Source organism: Oncorhynchus tshawytscha, linkage group LG31, assembly GCF_018296145.1.
Source record: "Oncorhynchus tshawytscha isolate Ot180627B linkage group LG31, Otsh_v2.0, whole genome shotgun sequence".
NCBI classification, from domain to species: Eukaryota; Metazoa; Chordata; class Actinopteri; order Salmoniformes; family Salmonidae; genus Oncorhynchus; species Oncorhynchus tshawytscha.
In genome coordinates, this window is record NC_056459.1 from 15895513 (window position 1) to 15921433 (window position 25921).

General features: G+C 45.3%; 1 protein-coding gene across 8 annotated transcripts in view; it reads right to left on the minus strand.

Annotated features, from left to right (window-relative positions):
* The window catches only part of LOC112229315 (receptor-type tyrosine-protein phosphatase U-like), a 283382-nt gene that overhangs the window by 124833 nt on the left and 132628 nt on the right, over window positions 1-25921 (minus strand). For all 8 annotated transcript variants that reach the window (XM_042310050.1, XM_042310047.1, XM_042310046.1 and 5 more), the window contains exon 3: window positions 4533-4804. In XM_042310050.1, coding sequence (XP_042165984.1) covers window positions 4533-4804 — 272 coding nt within the window. The remainder of the gene's footprint in view (window positions 1-4532; window positions 4805-25921) is intronic.

Below are 25921 nucleotides of genomic sequence, written 5' to 3' on the forward strand. Positions count from 1 at the left end.
AATTCAGTTTGTCTGTGATGTGTACGCCGAGGAACTTAAAACTTACTACCCTCTCCACTACTGTTCCATCAATGTGGATAGGGGGGTGTTCCCTCTGCTGTTTCCTGAAGTCCACAATCATCTCCTTTAGTTTTGTTGACGTTGAGTGTGAGGTTATTTTCCTGACACCACACTCCGAGGGTCCTCACCTCCTCCCTGTAAGCCGTCTCGTCGTTGTTGGTAATCAAGCCTACCACTGTTGTGTCGTCCGCAAACTTGATGATTGAGTTGGAGGCGTGCGTGGCCACGCAGTCGTGGATGAACAGGGAGTACAGGAGAGGGCTCAGAACGCACCCTTGTGGGGCCCCAGTGTTGAGGATCAGCGGGGTGGAAAGGTTGTTGCCTACCCTCACGACCTGGGGGCGGCGCGTCAGGAAGTCCAGTACCCAGTTGCACAGGGCGAGGTCGAGACCCAGGGTCTCGAGCTTGATGACGAGCTTGGAGGGCACTATGGTGTTAAATGCCGAGCTGTAGTCGATGAACAGCATTCTCACATAGGTATTCCTCTTGTCCAGATGGGTTAGGGCAGTGTGCAGTGTGGTTGAGATTGCATCGTCTGTGGACCTATTTGGGCGGTAAGCAAATTGGAGTGGGTCTAGGGTGTCAGGTAGGGTGGAGGTGATATGGTCCTTGACTAGTCTCTCAAAGCACTTCATGATGACGGAAGTGAGTGCTACGGGCGGTAGTCGTTTAGCTCAGTTACCTTAGCTTTCTTGGGAACAGGAACAATGGTGGCCCTCTTGAAGCATGTGGGAACAACAGACTGGGATAGGGATTGATTGAATATGTCCGTAAACACACCAGCCAGCTGGTCTGCGCATGCTCTGAGGGCGCGGCTGGGGATGCCGTCTGGGCCTGCAGCCTTGCGAGGGTTGACACGTTTAAATGTTTTCCTCACGTCGGCTGCAGTGAAGGAGAGTCCGCATGTTTTAGTTGCGGGCCGTGTCAGTGGCACTGTATTGTCCTCAAAGCGGGCAAAAAGTTATTTAGTCTGCCTGGGAGCAAGACATCCTGGTCCGTGACTGGGCTGGTTTTCTTTTTCTAATCCGTGATTGACTGTAGACCCTGCCACATACCTCTTGTGTCTGAGCCGTTGAATTGAGATTCTACTTTGTCTCTATACTGACGCTTAGCTTGTTTGATTGCCTTGCGGAGGGAATAGCTACACTGTTTGTATTCGGTCATGTTTCCGGTCACCTAGCCCTGATTAAAAGCAGTGGTTCGCGCTTTCAGTTTCACACGAATGCTGCCATCAATCCACGGTTTCTGGTTTGGGAATGTTTTAATCGTTGCTATGGGAACGACATCTTCAACGCACGTTCTAATGAACTCGCTCACAGAATCAGCGTATTCGTCAATGTTGTTGTCTGACGCAATACGAAACATATCCCAGTCCACGTGATGGAAGTCTTGGAGTGTGGAATCAGATTGGTCGGACCAGCGTTGAACAGACCTTAGCGCGGGAGCTTCTTGTTTTAGTTTCTGTCTGTAGGCAGGGATCAACAAAATGGAGTCGTGGTCAGCTTTTCCGAAAGGAGGGCGGGGCAGGGCCTTATATGCTTCGCGGAAGTTAGAATAGCAGTGATCCAAGGTTTTTCCAGCCCTGGTTGCTAGGGAGATATGGAGAGAGAGACAGAGACTGAGGAGAGACACATTTAAGTCTGAGGGCCGCTGTGATCACTCTGTCTTTATCTATCTTTAGTCTTTAGTGCTACGGCTATTAACTTCGTTCCTAAGCAGGATTTCACAAAACGAGGAGAACGTCTTGAGAGCTTCATAGAATATTCAGATAGTGTTTGCAGCTACTTCTCCTATTAAACTCAATCACCTCAACTCTCCCTCTTTAAGATATCAAAAGACTGGGACTGTTCACCTGCCACTGATACCAAAGTAGCAAGCTTCTCACCTACACTCTAGCCGACAAGACACATCTGAATAGTCTACTATTACTTGAGGCAGAGACAATGAATGGTAATGGCACTTCACTGACTGCTCTCTTCTTTGTGATTGCTTTGGGAGGGGGCTATAGCTAGCTCAGTCTCTGATCAATCTCCAACTACAGAGCACGTAGTCCATCTTTCTCCTCCAGGCTGTCTCCTGCTGGCCCCTGGGGGCTTCTCAGAGAAACCTGATCGCCATCTCTCTTGCTCTCCCTCTTTCTTTTAAAGCCCATGTGAAGCAGTCCCTTTCTCTCTTCTTCTCTCTCTGGTCTCTCTCTTCTCTTTTTTCTCTCTTCTCTGTCTGTCTGTTCCTGGCTGTTGGTCAGGGTCCCGTGGGGCCGATCTGTTGGATGGGACTGCTGGACAGTGATCCTTATCTGGGGGATTGGATGAGTGGGCCCTCTGGGGCCTTCACTAGCACTTTGAGCCATGACAGAGAGAGAAAGGGAGAGGAGGACAGAGGGAGAGGGGGAAAGAGTAGAAGATAGATCATGGCAGAGAAGGGGAGAGGAATAGGGGGTGAAAAGGAGAGGGGGGAGGGGGGAAGGAACATGGGAGGCAGTGAGACTGCCCCTTCACAGTACAGTCAGGGAGACGCATCACTGCAGGGCAGGATTAAAACCCTGCACCGGTCATCCTCTCAGTCTTTTACCTGCTTCATTACTTGCAGCAGAACCTCTTACTGCTCTATGGGACCAACAAAGCAATCTGTCCCGTGTCTGTCTGTGTGCCTGGGGGGGGATCTTAAGATGTCACACCCACCCACACGTCTTCATTTCCACTTACATAACACATAACACCCAGGCTGCTTCAGCGTACACACACATATTATCAGGGTGGTAAATCATACCTCTAATGGATTTCTAATTTCAGACAGACGCAACAAATACAGCTCTACTTTCACCTAACCACCAGGCCAGACAAGGCTTGGTCTGATTGGATATTGGATCCCAACGCCCCTGTGTCCCATATCCCCTTTCCCTTCAAATGGTCACACACACACACACACACACACACACACACACACACACACACACACACACACACACACACACACACACACACACACACACACACACACACACACATACACACACACAAACCCACTTTCACCGTGTGAAAAAGGTGGGAGACTGTGGCGGGGGCGAGAGAACCTTTTGATGTTGCTGCACAAGAGAGGAAGAAAAGCATTAAATCTGAATCACTATGGGGTTGTGTTGTTGGCCTGGAAGCTGAGGATACTACCACACAACACTGATCCACACCGGCCCTAATCTCATTTAGGATGTGTTGATTTATTGAGATGTGTCTGGGACCAGGCTCAGAACTCTGAGAGCAGACCAAGGTTATGGAGGCAAACACTCCTCTACTGAGGGTCACACAGAATTGAGGTCAATTGACTGGTCAGCTGAGCCACACTCACTCCCCCAATCGTTTACTGCTGCCATTGATTTCAAAGGGAGAGAAAACATGCACACAGAACAGACGCACAGGCATACACAGAAACACACACACAGAAACCCACACACAGCTATTGGCTTCTCGTTAAGGGCGTTTTGGAGGAGGGCGAATGAGAGACAGCTAGAGGTATAAATCATAGGATTTAATGAGGCAGCTTCCAAACAGCCCACCACACACAGACACACACACACACACACACACACACTAGCCATAACAACACCATCAACTAAACCCAGGGCAGGACAAAGAGATATTTATGACTCTGCTGCACTGGGGGAAATTAAGCCATACATATATGTAAACATAAAACAAATACTCTAATAAAGTACATTTATACTCCCATGTTGTCACTATGAAATAGTGCAGCAGTGTTTCCCTACCCACTCCTCTGGGACCAACTGGTCATTTGCACATATTTGCTCTATTCCAGGAGCACAAGCACAATAGATTAAATGAATTACGGCTTGATGATTCCCAGCTAGCAAGAATACTATGGTGAACCAATAGCGGCCCGTCTCTGGCATAGTTTGCGGCCCGCAGCTGCAGTTTAATCAGTGCTGGAATAGAACATACCGTACCTCCTCATTCAAGGGTTTTTCTACATCATGAAGCTGGTTGAGAGAATGCCAAGAATGTGCAAAGCTGTCATCAAGGCAAAGGGTGGCTACTTTGAAGAATCTCAAATATAAAATATATTTTGATTTGTTTAACACTTTTTTGGTTACTACGTGATTCCATATGTGTTATTTCATAGTTTTGATGTCTTCACAATTATTCTACAATGTAAAAGATAGTAAAAAATAAACAAAAACCCTGGAATGAGTAGGTGTGTCCAAACTTTTGACTGGTACTGTATGTGTAATCAATCAATCAACCAACCAACCAACCAACCATTAGTTAGCACTCAACTGGTAATCACTGGGCAAGAAGGTGCTAACGGCTAGCTCCATCTGGTGCCACTCACCCTAACCCTCACCGCATAGCATTGTCTCTCCCCTGGTATTTGCTGGGCCAGAAGGTGCCAACGACATAGCATTACACATATAATTAGCTAAATGTATGTGTTATCACATATGTATCATTAGCGCTCACCTGGTATTCGCTGGGCCAGAATGTGCTGACGGCTAGCTCCACCTGGTGCCACTGGCGTCCATGTGACCCGGTGACGTTCCAGACGGCGCTTCCCCGCGGCCCCCCGTTGACCCGGATGTAGAGCTGCAGGTCCCCGGGGGAATGGCCGTCGCGGCTGTACAGGAAGTAGCTGAATTGGATGCAGTGCGTGTCGTTCTCACTCAGCGAACGGAGGAGAAGGTGGGCCCGCTGCCCCACGGCATGCTGGGACGAGTTCACCATCATGAACGACCCTGGGGGACAGCAGAGAAGAGACAGGGTCAGATGGTTATAATGCAATTCCTGTCAACAGAGACGGAACTTTAGGGAAATCTCCATGATTTGAGGGAAAGCGTTTCTCTGCTCTACCTCTGTCTCTACCACAGGCGGCCGGTGGCACCTTCATTGTGGAGACGGGCTCATAGTAACGGATGGATTGGGATCAATGGAATGGTTTAGAACACATCGTTTCCATGTGTTTGATTCCATTCCATTCACTCATGATTATGAGCCGTCCTCCCCTCAGCAGCCTCCTGTGGCCTATACCTCTCTCTACCTCTCTCTCAGACCGTATAAGGGTTTCTTTGTCTGCCACGATGCCTCAGATCTCTCCTGTTCAAAGCTCTGTTTTATGGACAGACAGGGAGAAGACAGACAGAATTTCATTTAGAGACTGAGGTTCACAGAGCCTCTCATCCCTCCCCTTCTGATTCGCTCTCTCATCCCCTCGGCACTCAAGGTTGTAGCCTGTCGCCTGGCCATGACACAGGTGTCAAACAGACAGCCAGACAAACAGAGGGAGATTTGCTTTCACAGCTGTCCACACACCTCAATGGATGAGAGAGCGCGAGAGCGAGAGAGCGAGAGAGAGAAACAGAATGAGTCAAAGAAAGAGAGAATGAGTGATAGGGAGATGAACATGTTGATCACACCAGATTGGGAACAGTGTTCATGAGGGAATCCCAAAAGAGTATCATTCTAACCATTCTAATATTCTAATAATGATAAATGGGTCACAGTATTGGAATCTGTTACCGAAGCAATCTTCTAAGTGCTTTAAAGACACAGCTGTAGTGTATTCTCTATGGAAGGGCAGGATAGGATGGGTGATGTACTTGAATGAGTGTGTAATCAGGGACTCAGTGCCCTGCCACTTCTACTGCCATTAATCACACTGACACTGTTATTAGGCTGTAATCTAGGGAGTACTTTGAACACTAGTGATTACGCACACACACACACACACACACACACACACACACACACACACACACACACACACACACACACACACACACACACACAGCGATGGGCTCAGGCCCAAATCCCGGTGACCTTCCTGGAAGTGAGAGCTCCACTCCCTCCTTCTCCTCCTCCGTCTCTGCTCAGCAGGTAGAGTGATCAAGACACTACAGCTCATTGGGGACCTTATCTCTCTCTGTCCCTGACCTCAGGCTGGCGCTGGCTGCCTTCATAAGGAGGTAGTAGAGCATGTGACCTATAGCATGTCTCTACAGCTTCAGCCCTGTGACCTCAACATGCCTTTCAGACAGGCTGCCTCTCCTCATTGCATTTCCTTATCACCTTGCCCCCGGGTGGCACAATTCCAGTAACCTTCCTGAAAATGCAATGGATTCAGGATTTCCTACTTATTCTCTCCTGATTTCGGGAATATTCCAACCAGGATTTCTGGAAAACCTGGGAATTTTGCAATGCTACTTTGCCCAAATCAGAGAAAAACAAAACAAACACCAAAAAAACACAATAGAAGGTAACACAGTGCTGGGTCAATGAAACCCTGTTCTTGTCGGTTTGCTTTGCTTGCTCACAGACAGAACAAGGAAAAAACTGAAGAAAGTTCAGTCGTTCGCATCAAAAGTTGTGATTCCCCAGAACAACCAAGACCTACATCAGCCAGGTCACAGCACAGGGCTGCTCAGTGTTTAAAAACCTCTTACAGTCTCAAAACTTCGAGTCCCCTTTACTGTCCAAAACATCCCTACATCCCTTTCCTCGCTCTTCTCTTTCCTGATCCCTGTCTGGACAAAACATCCCTCCGGTCTCTTTTCTCATCCTCTCCTATCCCATTTTCCCTGACCTCGACCCTGAACCCAGCCTAGACAGAACCGTCAAGCCTTCACTAAATTCCTACTAGCAGCTTCTCCTCCTCGGGGGGACTGGCAGGCAGTATTCTAAGAAAACATTGATTTTCCCCTCGCTTCCCTTAGAATCTCACCTACATCCAGATTTGGACCAGAGCAGGCATCGACTTGGCCCCTACCGGCCCCCTGCGCCCTCACTGTCACCATGCCTCTGATGTGTGGAGACTCCTGGAGGCTCTTTGGGCCACGAGGCTAAATTGCTTTTCTCGCAAGATCAGCACGCAACTGTACTACTTCTCCCTTTCTAGTTTGAGATTTGAGACCAGGTAACAGGCCTATGTGTGAGAGAGGGAGAAAGCTGTATTGGGTAGTGTATGAGATGAGTGCTGTGACCAATAGATAGACAACAAAGACATTAGCTGGAATTGAATTGACCCTGGCATAGCAATGGTAACGCATTGTCTTGTTTATCAACTGTAACCCAATCTCACACAATTCTTCCTCTGAAAATAGGAAGCTTCTAGTTGATGAACAGTGCTGGAAGGCAGGGAGAGAGAACGAGTGAAGATTAAAATATGTCTAACTAATTCTGACAGGCCCTAGAGCCTGTATGGAAATCAAATTAAGATTTACTCTAATCTATCTATGCAAAATATTATTACACTCACTGATGTAGATATACCCTTATCTCACAGTTGCAGCCACCTAGTGGTGATTTAGGAAACTGCAGCAATCAGATTAGGAAACCCATTCATTATCAGACTAAACTCAACTGACAAATGAGGGACTTCCTAATATGGAGGCCATAATCCACTAAAAACAAATAACTGAATCATATTATTTTTTCACCAAGAGCTGATATGATGAACTGTCTGGGACATCTTTTTCAGAAGAAGAAGAATATACTTCAAAATGGAAGCTAAAGCTCAAAGTGAGTCTAAAGACATGGGTTAATACTGTGTCTGCTAAACATACCAAATTGCCATCATTCACCTGAGCGTGATTGAGTCAGTCCATTTTATAAATGCATTAATTGGAAATAAAACAGCTTCTTTCCTGTCCATCCTTGAGGAGTGAGACACACACAGAGAGGCAAGTACACACACACACAGAGGAAAGTACACACACAGAGAGAGGAAAGTACACACATACAGAGAGGCAAGTACACACACACACACACAGAGGAAAGTAAACACACACACATACAGAGGAAAGTAACACACACACACACAAGTACACACACACACACACAGAGGAAAGTACACACACAGAGAGAAAGCAGAGGAAAGTACACACACACACACAGAGGAAAGTACACACACACACACAGAGGAAAGTACACACACACACACAGAGGAAAGTAAACACACACACACACAGTAACACACACACACACAGAGGCAGAGGAAAGTACACACACACACACACACACACACAGAGGAAAGTACACACACACACACAGAGGAAAGTACACACACACACACAGAGGAAAGTACACACACACACATACAGAGGAAAGTACACACACACACACAGAGGAAAGTACACACACACACACAGAGGCAGAGGAAAGTACACACACACACAGAGGAAAGTACACACACAGAGAGAGGAAAGTACACACATACAGAGGAAAGTAAACACACACACACAGAGGAAAGTACACACACACACACACAGAGGAAAGTACACACACAGAGAGGCAAGTACACACACACACACAGAGGAAAGTACACACACACACACAGAGGAAAGTAAACACACACACACACAGAGGAAAGTACACACACACACAGAGAAAGTAAACACACACACACAGAGGAAAGTACACACACACACACAGAGGAAAAACACACAGAGGAAAGTAAACACACACACACAGAGGAAAGTAAACACACACACACAGAGGAAAGTACACACACACAGTAAACACACACACACAGAGAGGCAGAGGAAAGTACACACACACACACAGAGGAAAGTACACACACACACACAGAGGAAAGTACACACACACACACAGAGGAAAGTACACACACAGAGGAGGCAAGTACACACACAGAGGCAAGTACACACACAGAGGCAAGTACACACACACACAGAGGCAAGTACACACACAGAGGCAGAGGAAAGTACACACACAGAGGCAAGTAACACACACACACAGAGGCAAGTACACACACAGAGGCAAGTACACACACACAGAGGCAAGTACACACACACAGAGGTAAACACACACACACAAGTACACACACACAGAGGCAAGTACACACACACAGAGGCAAGTACACACACACAGAGGCAAGTACACACACACAGAGGCAAGTACACACACACAGAGACTCTTTAACTTGGTTTAAAAATATCCGGAGTTGCTGAAATATTCTCCATCAATCCATAAAGGCAGATAAGGCTCCCCTGTAACCCTGGCTAGCCCTGCCAAAGATGAGGGAACACACACACACACACATTAAGAGATTAGGGCACAGCTCTGACTTTCTGCATTCCTATCAGAACGTCAGATATAGCATATAGGGTGGGACCCAGAGTCTCAGGTCTCACTGTTTTTATCACACACACCAGGAGGAAGGGGAGGGGAGATATATAGGGAGAGAAAGAAGAGGGAAAAGGAAGAGAGAGGGTGAGAGAGGTATAGATGGTGAGAGAGATTTTTTGATTGTTTATTTCACATTTATTTGTTATCTATTTCACTTTTATTTGGCAATGTAAACATATGTTTCCCATGGTCAATGAAGCCCTTTGAATTGAAATGAATTGAGAGAGAGATAGAGTAAGTAAGATAGTGAGAGCCTCGACGTTTGTTGCCTTTATCTTTTATATTTCCCTCCTCCACCATTTTTTAAGCTTTCTGGCTCCGCACCCATCAATAATGTTTTGTATAACTCAGCCAGGCTTATTCTGAAGCCAGACAACACCATCGTTCACAGCCAAACACCATGCATTTTAATCACAGTATTCTATCAATGGTTTTCTGTTATTTTTCTGCTATTTTCTGTTTCATCGATAGAGGTTAAATAACAGTCTTGCAGTCTGCCAGGCAACGTGTCTGTTAATCAACTTGGTGTTGGTGTGTGTCCAGTCGGCCTTTATTATTATTGTTATGTTTGTGTGTGTGTTAGTCTATTTCCACTGCTGATTGGGGACATTCGGAGAAGGTCATCCTGAAATGTTCAATCCCTACTGTTTTTGTATTTTGCGGTTTCATTTGTTAGTGTTTTATTTTTTTAATACTTTAACCTCAGGCTACTTTCACCACAGATGATATTTGAAGGGCAGTTGCGGTGGTCGATTGGGAACATGCAGATTTGCCTTGCTGTTTGTCCGTGAGTGTGTGTGCTGCTGTAATGTGTGATCTGTAGAGCTGGTTGGCAGGGCACTGAGCTCGCAGGGCTGTGCTGTGTTGTGTTCACTGAGGCCGAAAGGCACCGATGCAGATTCTGCCATTTACAAAGTGACACAGTGCTTACACTGTGCAAATGGGAAATAGGCTAACCAACACCAGCTGCTCATGAATGCAACATAGAGAGACTCTAGCAACACAAACACACACACATACAGCTAACTTCCGTACACAAACAATCAGAGTCCGTCTGGATCTTGGGTTTGGAGCGAACGCGGTTCCCAAGGTGAGGGACGGGATCTAAACACACGACCGGGACTTACAAAAAAAATGGAATTATTACTAAGCTTGAAGGGATTGACTTGATATTGACACTGTATAATGAATGACAGCCTCTTTTGCTGGTAGTCAACATCACCGCTAGCCACTGTATGCAAGGCCTGAACTGTCTTTGTTATAGTGGGGCGGCAGGTAGCCTAGCGTTTAAGAGCGTTGGGCTAGTAACCAAAAGGTCGCTGGTTTAAATCCCCGAGCCGGTAAAGGTGGAAAAATCTGCTGTTCTGCCCTTGAGCAAGGCAGTTAACCCCAAAACAACAACTGCTCCCTGGGCGCCATGGACGTGGATTAAGGCAGCCCCCTGCACCTTTCTGATTCAGAGGGGCTGGGTTACATGTTGAAGACAGTTGTACAACTGACTAGGTATCCCCTTTCGCTGTAGCAGCACTGTAAACACACACCCACACTCAACCTGTCTCTTTCTCTCTCTGTATCCTTCCCCAACGGTAAATTACTTTGTTAATGTCTTAAGGAATCCTCGATCTCCCTCAAAGTTCACTGCTAAGAGCAAGGGACCCACGTGCCCTGTTTAAGAAAAGACAAGAGGAGGTGAGGAACACGGAGAGACAGAAAAGAGAAGCCTGCGAGGTACTGAGCTGAAACAAACAGTAGATCACACACACAAGAAATACTTCTGGGAAGGAGAGGAGTGTTATACAGTATGGAGATGCTTTGGCAGACAGGGGGAAGGGTTGGAGAGGGTATAGGGTTGTCAGCACTGGATGGCTGGCTGACTGACTGGGTGGTAGGGTGGCTGGCTGGCTCAGCTTGTACTGTACTGTAACAAGGATCTAGAAACAGGCGAACAAGACATTTTCTTAAATGAGTTTGTTTTTCTATCACCACAGCAGAGATACAGAAATACCTCAGACATCAGGTCTTTGTGGAGAGCAGACACAGAGGAAGGAAGGAGACACTAACCATGCCCTGTAAGGAGACTGTGTTGGGTGGGAAGAGGGTGAGCTATTTGAGCATATGTTCCCAGGTAGAATAACCTGAGGCTGGTTAATAAAAACATCCCTGAGAGGAGAGAATAACAGTACGGAACAGCCTTGAACTATTTTCTATGTTTCTTTGTCTCTCAGTCTATGTGTTTCTCTCTCCCTCTCTTGGACTATCACTGACTATCACTGGCTCTCAGCGGCACTGCAGTGCAGTTGATACCCAGCCCAGGTATGAGGTCTGCCAGTATGGACCAGGGCCCAGTGCTCCCCCTACCTCCCCTCCTCCCCCTACATCCAGTCGGAGTGATAAGATAGTATCAGTTACAGCCCTGCTGAGTGCCAGCGGCATAAGTGCATCTGGAGGAGAGCAGGGAGTTGCAGAGAGAGCTGAGTTGCATGCAGATCACCTTCAGGCAGAGAGGAGAGAAAGGCCCTGGCCAGAGACATGTTCACAACATGGCCCCACATACAGTGCATTCGGAAAGTATTCAGACCACTTGAGCTTTTCCACATCTTGTTATGCTACAGCCTTATTCTAAAATGTATTTAATTGTTCTTTTTTTTACAAATCAATCTACACACAATGCCTGGAGGTACCACGTACATCTGTACAAATAACAGTACGCAAGTATAAACACCATGGAACTACGCAGCCGTCATACCGTTCAGGAAGGAGACGCGTTCTGTCTCCTAGAGATGAACGTGCTTTGGTGCGAAAAGTGCAAATCGATCCCAGAACAACAGCAAAGGACATTGTGAAGATGCTGGAGGAAACAGGTATAAAAGTATCTATATCCACAGCAAAACGAGTCCTATATCGACATAACCTGAAAGGCCGCTCAGCAAGGAAGAGGCCACTGCTTCAAAGCCACCATAAAAAAGCCAGACTACGGTTTGCAACTGCACATAGGGACAAAGATAGAACTTTTTGGAGAAATGTCCTCTGGTCTGATGAAACAAAAATAGAACTGTTTGGCCATAATGACCGTCGTTGTGTTTGGAGGAAGAAGGGGGAAGCTTGCAAGCCGAAGAACACCATCCCAACCGTGAAGCACGGGGGTGGCAGCATCATGTTGTGGACCCCCCCGCGTTGCTGCAGGAGGGACTGGTGCACTTCACAAAATAGATGGCATCATGAGCCAGGAAAATGATGTGGCTATATTGAAGCAACATCTCAAGACATCAGTCAGGAAGTTAAAGTTTGGTCCCAAATGGGTATTCCAAATGGACAATGACCCCAAGCATACTTCCAAGTTGTGGCAAAATGGCTTAAGGACAACAAAGTTAAGGTATTGGAGTGGCCATCACAAAGCCCTGACCTCAATCCCATAGAAGATTTGTGGGCAGAACTGAAAAGGCGTGTGCGAGCAAGGAGGCCTACAAACCTAACTCAGTTACACCAGCTCTGTCAGGAGGAATGGGCCAAAATTCACCCAACTTATTGTGGGAAGCTTGCTTGGAAGGCTACCCGAAACGTTTGACCCAAGTTAAACAATGTGAAGGCAATGCTACCAAATACTAATTGAGTGTATGTAAACTTCTGACCCACTGGGAATGTGATGAAAGAAATAAAAGCTGAAATAAATCATTCTCTCAACAATGATTCTGACATTTCACATTCTTAAAATAAAGTGGTGATCCTAACTGACCTAAGACAGGGAATATTTACTCGGATTAAATGTCAGGAATTGTTAAAAAACTGAGTTTAAATGTATTTGGCTAAGGTGTATTAAACTTCTGACTTAAACATCACATGACTAAAAATCACATTTACATACGTATTCAGACCCTTTACTCAGTACTTTGCTGAAGCACCTTTGGCAGCGACTACAGCACTGAGTCTTCTTGGGTATGACGCTACATGCTTGGCACACCTGTATTTGGGGAGTTTCTCCCATTCTTCTCTGCAGATCCTCTCAAGCTCTGTCAGGTTGGATGGGGAGCGCTGCTGCAAAGCTATTTCCATTTCTCTCCAAAGATGTTCGATGGGGTTCAAGTCCGGGCTCTGGCTGGGCCACTCAAGGACATTCAGAGACTTGTCCCGAAGCCACTCCTGCGTTGTCTTGGCTGTGTGCATAGGGTCGTTGTCCTGACGGAAGGTGAACCTTCACACCCAGTCTGAGGTCCTGAATGCTCTGGAGCAGGTTTTCATCAAGGATCTCCAAAGAGGCCAAACAGTTTAATCTTAGTTTCATCAGACCAGAGAATCTTGTTTCAGGGATGATAAATGGAAACAGGACGCACCTGAGCTCAATTTCAAGTCTCATAGCAAAGGGTCTGAATATTACATAAACACTTGCTAAAATTTCGAAAAACCTGTTTTCGCATTGTCATTATGGGTTATTGTGTGTAGACTGATGAAGACATTTTTTTATTTAATCAATTTTAGAATAAGGCTGTAACGTAACAACATGTGGAAGAAGTCAAGTGGGCGAGAGAGTAGAGAGGTTGAATAGGGGGCTAGGCTTAGGGGTCAAGTAGTCTGAACCAGAGTGCTTCAACTTGACATTATATCATGGTAAGTGTCAATCTGTAGCCTACATCTTCACCACAATAATATGAATCAGATCCAAACCTGTAACTTGTCTTAAATATCTCTAGCAACAAGTAATACATGTTGGGTAAGTTACATGTTTTGGGCAGTAGGGGGCACACACTACTTGCCCTATAAGCCTTAGTGTTCTCTTCTCTAAAGGAGGGTACGCCAACAAAACAATGTGTCTCTTTAATTCTACGCCAGAACACATGGCACACTGATGGATTAAAACAGGGTGGTTTACATTTAGAATCTGTCACTGAATGAAAGGGGTGAATGGGGGGCACCAGTCTGATCTCAATGAATCAAATCATCTTGAGAGAGCAGCCAAACGGCCCAACGGCCCAACGAGACACAACAAAAGGCTGCAATGTGCGCTTTTCAAAAAATGTCCTCCTTCAGCTCTGATTGGTCGCCACAAACACAAAGCATCCAATGGGCTTTCCAAAACAACCTTGCTCAGATCTGATTTACCTCCTCAGACACAAAGCTTCAGCCTCAGCCAATGCTCTTGGCCGGCATTGTTCAAAAAAGGGAAAACAAAAGAGGCCTTACTTCGTGTTCATTTGTGCTCCTCAGTCTTTTAGAGGCAAGCACTGCCTACTTATTCAAAAGTCATCACTCCACCAAACACACACACACAAAACACATCACTCAGGCAGATATAATTGAAAGACATTTGTAACCCAGGATCTTAATTCACATCCTGCATAGCTGCAGTTTAATGGTGACGGCTTCTCGCAAATAAAGCTGTTGGTAATTGAAAACAATAGTCATCAATCAGTATAATAAGCATCTCCGGCTGAGGACGAGGAGGAGAAAACACCCGCTGTTCTATCAGTCCATCAAACCTTTACGAGCATAACACACACACACACAGACACAGAAACACACACATGGTAACACGCCGTTCTCTAGTCCATCAAACCTTTAGGAGCATAACACACACACACACAGACACAGAAACACACACATGGAAACACGCCGTTCTCTAGTCCATCAAACCTTTAGGAGCATAACACACACACACAGACACAGACACAGACACACACACATGGAAACACACCGTTCTCTAGTCCATCAAACCTTTAGGAGCATAACACACACAGACACAGACACACACACATGGAAACACGCCGTTCTCTAGTCCATCAGCATTTACGAGCATATCGTCCTAATCCTTGTCACATCCACCATGGACAGCCGCCTACAAATCATCAGTGATAAGGCTTGACCAATGAACGCCCAAGGAGGAAACAAACACATGAGGAGGCCCCATAAAAGAACGAACCCCAGGCCAGTGCCTACGGCCATTCAGCATAGCTATGGAATTCAAAACAAACTCCGTGCTTACTTAGTGAACAGCTAGGGGGGACAATATCAGGGCAGAGATATGACAATGTTACTCTTTATTTTCTGTGCAAAATGTAGGATTGCCATGGTTGAATGTCATATACTGTACAACAGAATATGCAATACAAAGTAAATGTTGAAATGTTTTCTACATAATCAAACACCGTATTTGACATTTAAAGAAACAGATCTCTGGTATAAAAACATTGATTTACTAGATCAGTATATGTGAAAGTCCGAGCTGACTCAGCCTGACTGCTTCAGAACAATAGGGTGGTACCAGCCAGTCTAGTCTACCATCCCAAATGGCACCCTATTCCCTATTTAGCGCACTACTTTTAATCAGGGCTCATAGAGCTCTGGTCAGAAGGGGTGCGCTATCTATAGGGTGCCATCTTTGTTTACCCATTCCCTGGGCCACGGACCCCGTAGCATGGTCCAGAAACAACAAGACAACAATAGCAATGACAGTGGCTGTGACCTATAACAACAGCATGGGGACTTGTTTGCCTGCTGTTTCTGTCCCATGAGGGGCGACAGAGGGAGTGGCAGAGAAACAATGGGCCTGAACAGACAGAGTGTGTGGGGGGGCTGGTGACACACATGGCCCCTGAAGCACCGCTAGGCCCAACCTCCTTCTCCCACCAGCCCCATGACACCCCAAGCAGGGCAGCTACGGGGCACAATCTGGTACTGGGTCAAAGAATCCAATTAATCCATGACAGAGAGGGACGCACTTTGAGAGAAAAGGGGGACAGAGGAGAGAACTTCCAGACACTCTGTTTGAGATGGCTGAAAGAGAAAGAGAGGCAGAGAGAATGCCACAAGGGAATAGGAAATAGAACTTCATTGCCCTTCGACCTGTCAGAGTGTATGTGTGTGTGCATGCGTAATTGTGTGCTGTGTGTTATATATTGCACAACCCACTGTTGTGCATCAAAAGATGTCCAATTGTCTTCAACCCAGCTGGGAGGGGGATGACACCTTACTACACTTCGCATTTTTATCTAACTACATTCATTTCTGGGGAAATGTGAGGAGCGTCAACGACTATGTCAACGGCTCTGAACCTTCAGTTTATAACTCCTTCACTACCTCTATTTCGATCTAATCCACTAGATCACACACTAGATTTCTGAAAACTTTTGGTATTGTGCAAGTCCTCCCCAACTAGGGCACTGTGACTGATGTTAGGAATCCAATAGTGAAAATGGTGTGTGTGTGTGTGTGTGTGCGCGCGTGCGAATGTTTGTGCGTGTGAGCGTGTGCGTCTGCCAAGACGTTAATGTGAGGAACATCGCCGTTACAAATAGGGTAACAGGTGCTGCGTAAGCAGCGGTGGTGCGGTAGTAATTCCCAGAGCAGGGTCAGCTGGGGCAAGGCATAAGGGAGAGCAGGGTGTCAAGGGTATGTTACTGGCAGATAAATAATAATAAATAATGCTGTGTGATAGTCATGGTAAATAAATGTAATAGCTGAGCCATATGATTCAACACACGTCAGTGACACTCTCCTGGGGACTAAAGCGTTCTAATGGAACACCAACTCAGGCCCCATCATCATTACAGTTCAGCTACACACAGGGAGTCAGAATCAGCAGCTAGCAGGACGCTGTGAGGGAGAATCAGCAGCTAGCAGGACACAGTGAGGGAGAATCAGCAGCTAGCAGGACACAGTGAGGGAGAATCAGCAGCTAGCAGGACGCTGTGAGGGAGAATCAGCAGCTAGCAGGACGCAGTGAGGGAGAATCAGCAGCTAGCAGGACGCAGTGAGGGAGAATCAGCAGCTAGCAGGACACAGTGAGGGAGATTCAGCAGCTAGCAGGACGCAGTGAGGGAGAATCAACAGCTAGCAGGACGCAGTGAGGGAGAATCAGCAGCTAGCAGGACGCAGTGAGGGAGAATCAACAGCTAGCAGATCACAGTGAGGGAGAATCAACAGCTAGCAGATCTCAATGAGGGAGAGAGGGTGGGTAAGTGAGAAGGAAAGAGATTGACAGAGAATTATGACATGGACAGGAGCGAGAGAGAGGAGCCAAGGTTCTCATCACCGGGGTTGTCTCTGTCTTTGCCTTAATCAAGGCTTTGAAAGTCTCTCTCTCTTTTTCCTCGCCGGCCTGTTAACAGCAGGGCTGGAGATCCCATGCCTGTAGAGAGGTGATCAATCAGAGAGTTGGTCCTGCAAGGCAAACGCCGTCCTGGTCGGGCCACTACACAGCTGCTCTCTACCTCGCCGCATCCTCCAAAACACCCGCTTGACGACAGTGATGAATTAGAAAACGTTCAGTGTGTTTAGGAGTCTCAGACTCCACTCTTCTGCATAATAACTGCTGCGTAGCATGCTCTAATCTCACTCCCCCTGTCCTCTCTTCCCCTCATCTTTCAAGTCCTCCTATCTTCTTTTCTTTAACGACTTTGCTGTCTCTCTGTCGTGTTGACGTATCTATTCCTCTTGGTGCCAAGTAGACTTGGGAGGTATACCGGAGTATATGTTTTTTCAATACCGTTGAACCTATTATTTTTAACATTTTAAAATTTACATTTTTATAAAAGTGTATATTTGTAGCTACTTTCTAAGTAAATATCTGCAGTCAACTTCTGCAATACGCTGTGAGATAAAGATTTTGTTCTTCATTTCACCTCTCATGTAATATTTAATTATGAAGCCAACCGGTAGTCCCCAGTTACATGGTATTTGTTTACAAGCACACAACACGAGAGACCGAAACCTTGTGAGTCACTCAATGTTGTGCAGCACACACCAGGTGATCTAGTTACATTATGGAAATCGCAACTAAATGTTTGCCAGCTAGATATCTTATAACTATTAAGTGAACTGTCTAAAATGTGCTAAATGTGGCCTCCCGACTGACGCAGCGGTCTAAGGTTCGATCCCAGGCTGTAACACAACCGGCCATCGTCGGGAGTCCCATAGGGCGGTGCACTATTGGCCCAGCATCGTCCGGGTTAGGGTAGGGTTTGGCTGGGGGGGGGGTGTTAACTTGGCTCATCGCATTCCTGTGACTCCTTGTGGCGGCCTGAGAGCCTGCGATCGTCAGATGAATGGTGTTAAAATTGTATAAATTGTTTGCTATGCACTCATTAGCATTCTCTATGGGATTTTACATGTACTTGTTACCATTGCTAACCTTCGGATTGCAGAGGCTTTGAAAATAGCACCTCCCTTATGTTCAGTGCCGGTATTTCCGAATATCCTGGGATAGCACAAGGTCAGTACGAAGGTATGACAATCTGGATACCGCCCAAACCTAGCCAAGTATCTGACGTTCACCTTGCTAAGGCAAGCGAACTCAGAGTTTTTGAGTAGCTAGTTGAGCATTCAACCATTCATACAACAGACACAGTATTACAACCAGGGTCTGGAGCCACTTCAGAGTACTGAGATCCTACTGGTGTATTCAATTGCAGTATGATCTCCCCTGGGACTAAACCAAGGCTGGCGGCATAAAAGCTACCTAAGAGCAGAACAAGTGGGACACACACACACACACACAGCTATGTCTTACTATACTTGTGAGGACCAACAATGGATTCATTCAAAATCCTATTTCCCCTCACCCTAACTACTAACCCATAACCCTAATTCTAACCCTAACCCCTAAAAAAGCCTTTTTACATTTTAAATATCTGAATATTATTTGGTTTAATATTCGTGAGGACTTTTGGTACTCACAACTATTGTAAAATGTGTCCACACACATGCACACACTCATGCGCACGCGCCTAAACACACACCTTGAGGGTAGTCCTCTAAAAAATGAGGTATCTTATTCCGTACGGCTCAGTGCTCTGCTCTAACGATCTGCTATGAGGATCTGCTCTGAGGATCTGCTCTGAGGGTCTGCTCTGAGGGTCTGCTCTGAGGGTCTGCTCTGAGGGTCTGCTCTGAGGGTCTGCTCTGAGGATCTGCTCTAAGGATCTGCTCTAAGGGTCTGCTCTGAGGGTCTTGAGAGATGGGATAAAGCTCATTGAGCAGAGCTGTCACAGTACTCCATGAACACTGAAGACTCATCATACAGCTAGCCCCAGGCAGTGGAACTGAAACCCTCTACACAGAGGAATGTCTGTATTGCCTTACTGAGTGTTTCTCTGTATCTCTGTCCATCTTCTTCATGCAACCCTGATCCTGGGTTTTACAGGCACTGTGGTAATGATTTCCAATGAGTTACTAATACTGTACATTTCAAATAAACTTGAGCTTGAAAACATAAAGAAAGGAAAGCCAACACACGCTGCTCGCAGGCTTTATTCTTGCACCAACATGGATGTTTCAGCTGGAATAACCTTCGTCATCTGCTTCAATAACCTGTGTAGGAAGGACACTCGTGTGGCCCCAGTTTGTGTGGCCTGGTGTGTGAAGAAAACACAGTACATCTGCAAAAAGAGACAGGAACCTGGATGGGTCATTAAAATGAAATACATGAGGCATGGAACCAGTACCAAATAAAGCTGAAGTCTAGGACAAGTATATTTTAGTTAGGTGTCAATGCATCATGCTGTATGAGGCACAACCCAGGAACGATATGTTTTATTCCTTAAGCTTTGAGATATGACTTCTCGCTCAGTTCAGTGCTCATATGTATGTATTATTTGGGGGCTTAGCTCACAAAGAGCTTTCGGAATGATGACGAAGAGCTCTGTAGAAGCGTTGTGCACTGTGTGTGTGTGTGCTTACCATGGGAACCCGTGCACTGTGGCTGGTCTTATATTTCCCATTAATCACGCACTAGCTGGCATTGCCCTGAGAGATGACAAACCTAACACACACACTCGCAAACCAACACAGCCCCACCACAGAGGATGAAGGATGGAAAACAACAACTGCCAAGTAGGGGTGAAATTAAGATTCAGGATTATGTTTTCACTGTGATACACCTGACACACTAGCTAAATTGTTCCCCAACTCTTTTTTCCCCAATTTTTTTGACTCTCAATCTCTATCTTTCTCCAACACTCTTTCTCTGTCTCTCAATATCCCTCTTTCTCTCACTCACTCAATTTCTATTACTCTCTCTCTCTCTCTTGCTCTCGTTGCCTCCTCCCATGCACACAACACACCAGGGTTTCCGTTAGCCAGCAATTGGCTGCTTTTGGCCGATAAAAAAAGCATTAAAGCCGATAAATCAAACTGTTGCCGACCAAAATGACCAGTAGAAAAAAAATTGAATTGCAAAATAATGCTTTTTATTAATTTATGGAAATACCATTCTATGAAAATACATTTGACCTTCCTGCTTACCAGTCTATCTGCTAATTTGCATCATTTTATGGAATTAAATTGTCCTGTGTGAATTTTTGTTAGCCATCATTTTCTTATTTATCCAACACAACTATCACATGCGCACAATATAGTCTATTTTGAGCGTAATTTTTATTTCATATCATGAGGCATGTCTTACCTTGCTTCAAAGCAGTTTATAGGCAAAAATACAATCATGGAAACGTGGAGGCAATTATTTATAAAGACTTCATAGGCGGCAAGTGAGTTTCAAGTTTGGTGAAGCTTACAACTTATTCTACCATTTCTACAGTTCTGCATGCCTGTTATAATTTTCATATACACATTATTGTTGAACAGTTTAATTTCAATCAAAATCATTGTCACTTGGTTAATCATAAAAATATGAATTAAAATGATAAACTTCTAAAAGTTAACTAATGATCACCAGCCGATGCCATATGGGCATATATTGGTACACCATGATCCATTGGCGGCTAGAAAAAACTTAGGAATTGAACTCATAGCCTATAGGCCAATGCAGCAGTATGCCTATAACTACCATTGCTTCTTCACACCGAGGGTTTGGGAGTATCAATGGCGATATTGTTGGAATGATTTTTCAGCTAACTTACTGTGAGGAACAATAGTTTTAACATATCATTCGCAATGAATGTTAAAAAAAAACACTTTCCTACGTTTCTGAACTTCCATGAGCTCAGGCACACGCGATCCCTCAACATTATCAGAGGAACCAGACACTGCTCATTGCTCACACGCGATCCCTCAACATTATCAGAGGAACCAGACACTGCTCATTGCTCACACGCGATCCCTCAACATTATCAGAGGAACCAGACACTGCTCATTGCTCACACGCGATCCCTCAACATTATCAGAGAAACCAGACACTGCTCATTGCTCACACGCGATCCCTCAACATTATCAGAGAAACCAGACACTGCTCATTGCTCACACGCGATCCCTCAACATTATCAGAGAAACCAGACACTGCTCATTGCTCACACGCGATCCCTCAACATTATCAGAGAAACCAGACACTGCTCATTGCTCACACGCGATCCCTCAACATTATCAGAGGAACCAGACACTGCTCATTGCTCACATGCGATCCCTCAACATTATCAGAGGAACCAGACACTGCTCATTGCTCACACGCGATCCCTCAACATTATCAGAGAAACCAGACACTGCTCATTGCTCACACGCGATCCCTCAACATTATCAGAGAAACCAGACACTGCTCATTGCTCACACACGATCCCTCAACATTATCAGAGGAACCAGACACTGCTCATTGCTCACACATTGCGATCCCTCAACATTATCAGAGGAACCAGACACTGCTCATTGCTCACACGCGATCCCTCAACATTATCAGAGAAACCAGACACTGCTCATTGCTCACACGCGATCCCTCAACATTATCAGAGGAACCAGACACTGCTCATTGCTCACACGCGATCCCTCAACATTATCAGAGGAACCAGACACTGCTCATTGCTCACACGCGATCCCTCAACATTATCAGAGAAACCAGACACTGCTCATTGCTCACACGCGATCCCTCAACATTATCAGAGGAACCAGACACTGCTCATTGCTCACACGCGATCCCTCAACATTATCAGAGGAACCAGACACTGCTCATTGCTCACACGCGATCCCTCAACATTATCAGAGGAACCAGACACTGCTCATTGCTCACACGCGATCCCTCAACATTATCAGAGAAACCAGACACTGCTCATTGCTCACACGCGATCCCTCAACATTATCAGAGGAACCAGACACTGCTCATTGCTCACACGCGATCCCTCAACATTATCAGAGGAACCAGACACTGCTCATTGCTCACACGCGATCCCTCAACATTATCAGAGGAACCAGACACTGCTCATTGCTCACACGCGATCCCTCAACATTATCAGAGAAACCAGACACTGCTCACTGCTCACATGGAGCACTCCAAACAAGACAATGAAAACATTGACAAATCTTGTAAATGATGGTTATAAAATGAACCAATACTTGTTTCTCACAAGTGTAGCAGGTTGTGAACTCTGCAAACAACATTTATACTCCAAGAATGAGAACGGTAAATGACTGTAATTAATAAATGCATTAACAGAAATGAGTGTAACCAAATGATGGGGATGAATGGTACATTTACTACTGGTGACATATGTCACGGTGAATTGATACAAAAATTAAAAATAAAGGGCAAACTATTCACACAAAGAAACAATAAATGCAGTCCAGCCATTCTGGGGAGAGAGACTCGCCGAGGCTAAATCTTCTCCACACACTCCTCCCCTTCTTATTTTCTGAAGATGTTTAATTATACTGAAGACACATTATCTTCACACATATTTTAAATGCATTTCACTGACAACCGCAACTCAATTATCAACTAGACCTATTGTCATGATTGCTGCCCAAATTGCGGGCTTCCCAAATAGGCATAGGCCTACGAGGAATTTTGTTAAAGAAGCTAGTGTTCCCAGATTCCTCTGTGGCTAAGACATGCGTTCTGGTGAAGTATTTTGAGTGATTTGATTTATTTATGTATAGACAGGAGTAATTATATCATGTTGGCATGATGTATATCATGTTGGCATGATGTATATCATGTTGGCACATTTCCATTTACTTCCCTATTGGACCCACCACTATGCCATTTCTCTCCTGTTCTATTGGTTTTCATATCAACTTTCTTTCGTTGTCCAGAACCAAAAGCACAATCCTAGTTATATTAGCAATCCATCCTAGTTGATGCATGTTTAGATTCCCCCTCTTTATAAGTTTCTAAAAGAGATGTTCATCTATGTCATGTGGAACAGAATGTGTAGAATGGTGTTTTCCCGGGAATTGCATTTTGGCAAATGTTTGAAAATGACGTTTTATTGTCTGCTTCATTACATGAGCTGCATGTTCTGTTTAGATTCATTATAATCTACATGTGATTCCTGTCATTGTGATCACCGTGGGTGGACACCCTAATGGGTTATGCACCCAATGTATATGGGTCCGGTACATTTCTCAAATGACCGGTACATTAAAGTCTTCCCGTCACGTTGTCCGGCGCCACATTCTCCTAACGGAAACCCTGACACACAAACGTATGTGTGAAGTAGTGGACTGGTCTTAGGAGATTACCAGGACAGGCTGAAAATTAGCCTGTGGTTCCAGTCCCTATTACCATCAATAGCCTTGTGGAAATGAAGAGAATCCACAAAAAATAGGCTCTCTCCTTTTCCCCACATGGCCCTTCACATTTAACGTGCTTAGCTTCAAACATCGTGCTATGAACGACATACTAGGACCACTAAATGCACAGAGACACACATATAACAGTACTGTACACATGTTGCATATGAAAGAAATAACACGTGCTGTACTGGCAAACATATGGGCACAAAGGCAATCATAGCACCAGAAAGCATAAACTGGTATACGGTTCAAAGGTGTATACACACATTATCTCTCTCAAACACACAAACAACACTACAGAGTATCTGGTTGTTCTATTAGACTTATTCCTTCTTGTCAAAATGGCAGCATGTTAACCCCTCTGCCTTCATCCTGCTCAGAACAGACAGGTGGGAGAAAACAAAGGAACTGTGGAATCACAGCTGTGGAGTGGTACCTGCAGGCACTGAGATCACAGGCATCACACACACACACACACACACACACACATGATGCAGTCATCAACTGGAGTGCTGGCATTACTCAATATTGCTGTAATACGAAAGCTCAGTCCTACCCCAACAAACTGTCTATAAACACACTTGGATTCCCCTACGGGGGTGAGAGGGGAAAACATGCCCATACGAGAGCTTAGATTTAGCAGATGATCTTTAAGATGATGGTTTCTCAAATGACTGCCTCGCCTGGTTCACCAACTACTTCTCTGATAGAGTTCAGTGTGTCATTTCGGAGGGCCTGTTGTCCGGACCTCTGGCAGTCTCTATGGGGGTACCACAGGGTTCAATTCTCGGGCCGACTAGACATCAATGATGTCGCTCTTGCTGCTGGTGATTCTCTGATCCACCTCTATGCAGACAACAACATTCTGTATACCTCTGGCCCTTCTTTGGACACTGTGTTAACTAACCTCCAGACGAGCTTCAATGCCATACAGCTCTCCTTCCATGGCCTCCAACTGCTCTTAAATGCAAATAAAACTAAATGCATACTATTCAACCGATCGCTACCTGCACCTACCCGCCTGTCCAACATCACTACTCTGGACGGCTCTGACTTAGAATACGTGGACAACTACAAATACCTAGGTGTCTGGTTAGACTGTAAACTCTCCTTCCAGACCCATATCAAACATCTCCAATCCAAAGTTAAATCTAGAATTGGCTTCCTATTTCGCAACAAAGCATCCTTCACTCATGCTGCCAAACATACCCTTGTAAAACTGACCATCCTACCAATCCTCGACTTTGGCGATGTCATTTACAAAATAGCCTCCAATACCCTACTCAACAAATTGGATGCAGTCTATCACAGTGCAATCCGTTTTGTCACCAAAGCCCCATATACTACCCACCATTGCGACCTGTACGCTCTCGTTGGCTGGCCCTCGCTTCATACTCGTCGCCAAACCCACTGGCTCCATGTCATCTACAAGACCCTGCTAGGTAAAGTCCCCCCTTATCTCAGCTCGCTGGTCACCATAGCATCTCCCACCTGTAGCACACGCTCCAGCAGGTATATCTCTCTAGTCACCCCCATAACCAATTCTTTCTTTGGCCGCCTCTCCTTCCAGTTCTCTGCTGCTAATGACTGGAACGAACTACAAAAATCTCTGAAACTGGAAACACTTATCTCCCTCACTAGCTTTAAGCACCAACTGTCAGAGCAGCTCACAGATTACTGCACCTGTACATAGCCCACCAATAATTTAGCCCAAACAACTACCTCTTTCCCAACTGTATTTAATTTATTTATGCAAAACTACCATTCCAGTGTTTTACTTGCTATATTGTATTTACTTTGCCACCATGGCCTTTTTTGCCTTTACCTCTCTTCTCACCTCATTTGCTCACATTGTATATAGACTTGTTTATACTGTATTATTGACTGTATGTTTGTTTTACTCCATGTGTAACTCTGTGTCGTTGTATCTGTCGAACTGCTTTGCTTTATCTTGGCCAGGTCGCAATTGTAAATGAGAACTTGTTCTCAACTTGCCTACCTGGTTAAACAAAGGTGAAATAAAATAAATAAAAATAAATACTGTATTTATTTATTTATCTTGCTCCTTTGCACCCCAGTATCTCTACTTGCACATTCATCTTCTGCACATCTACCATTCCAGTGTTTAATTGTTATACTGTAATTACTTCACCACCATGGCCTATTTATTGCCTTACCTCCCTTATCCTACCTCATTTGCACACACTGTATATCAACTTGTTCTACTGTATTATTGACTGTATGTTTGTTTATTCCATGTGTAACTC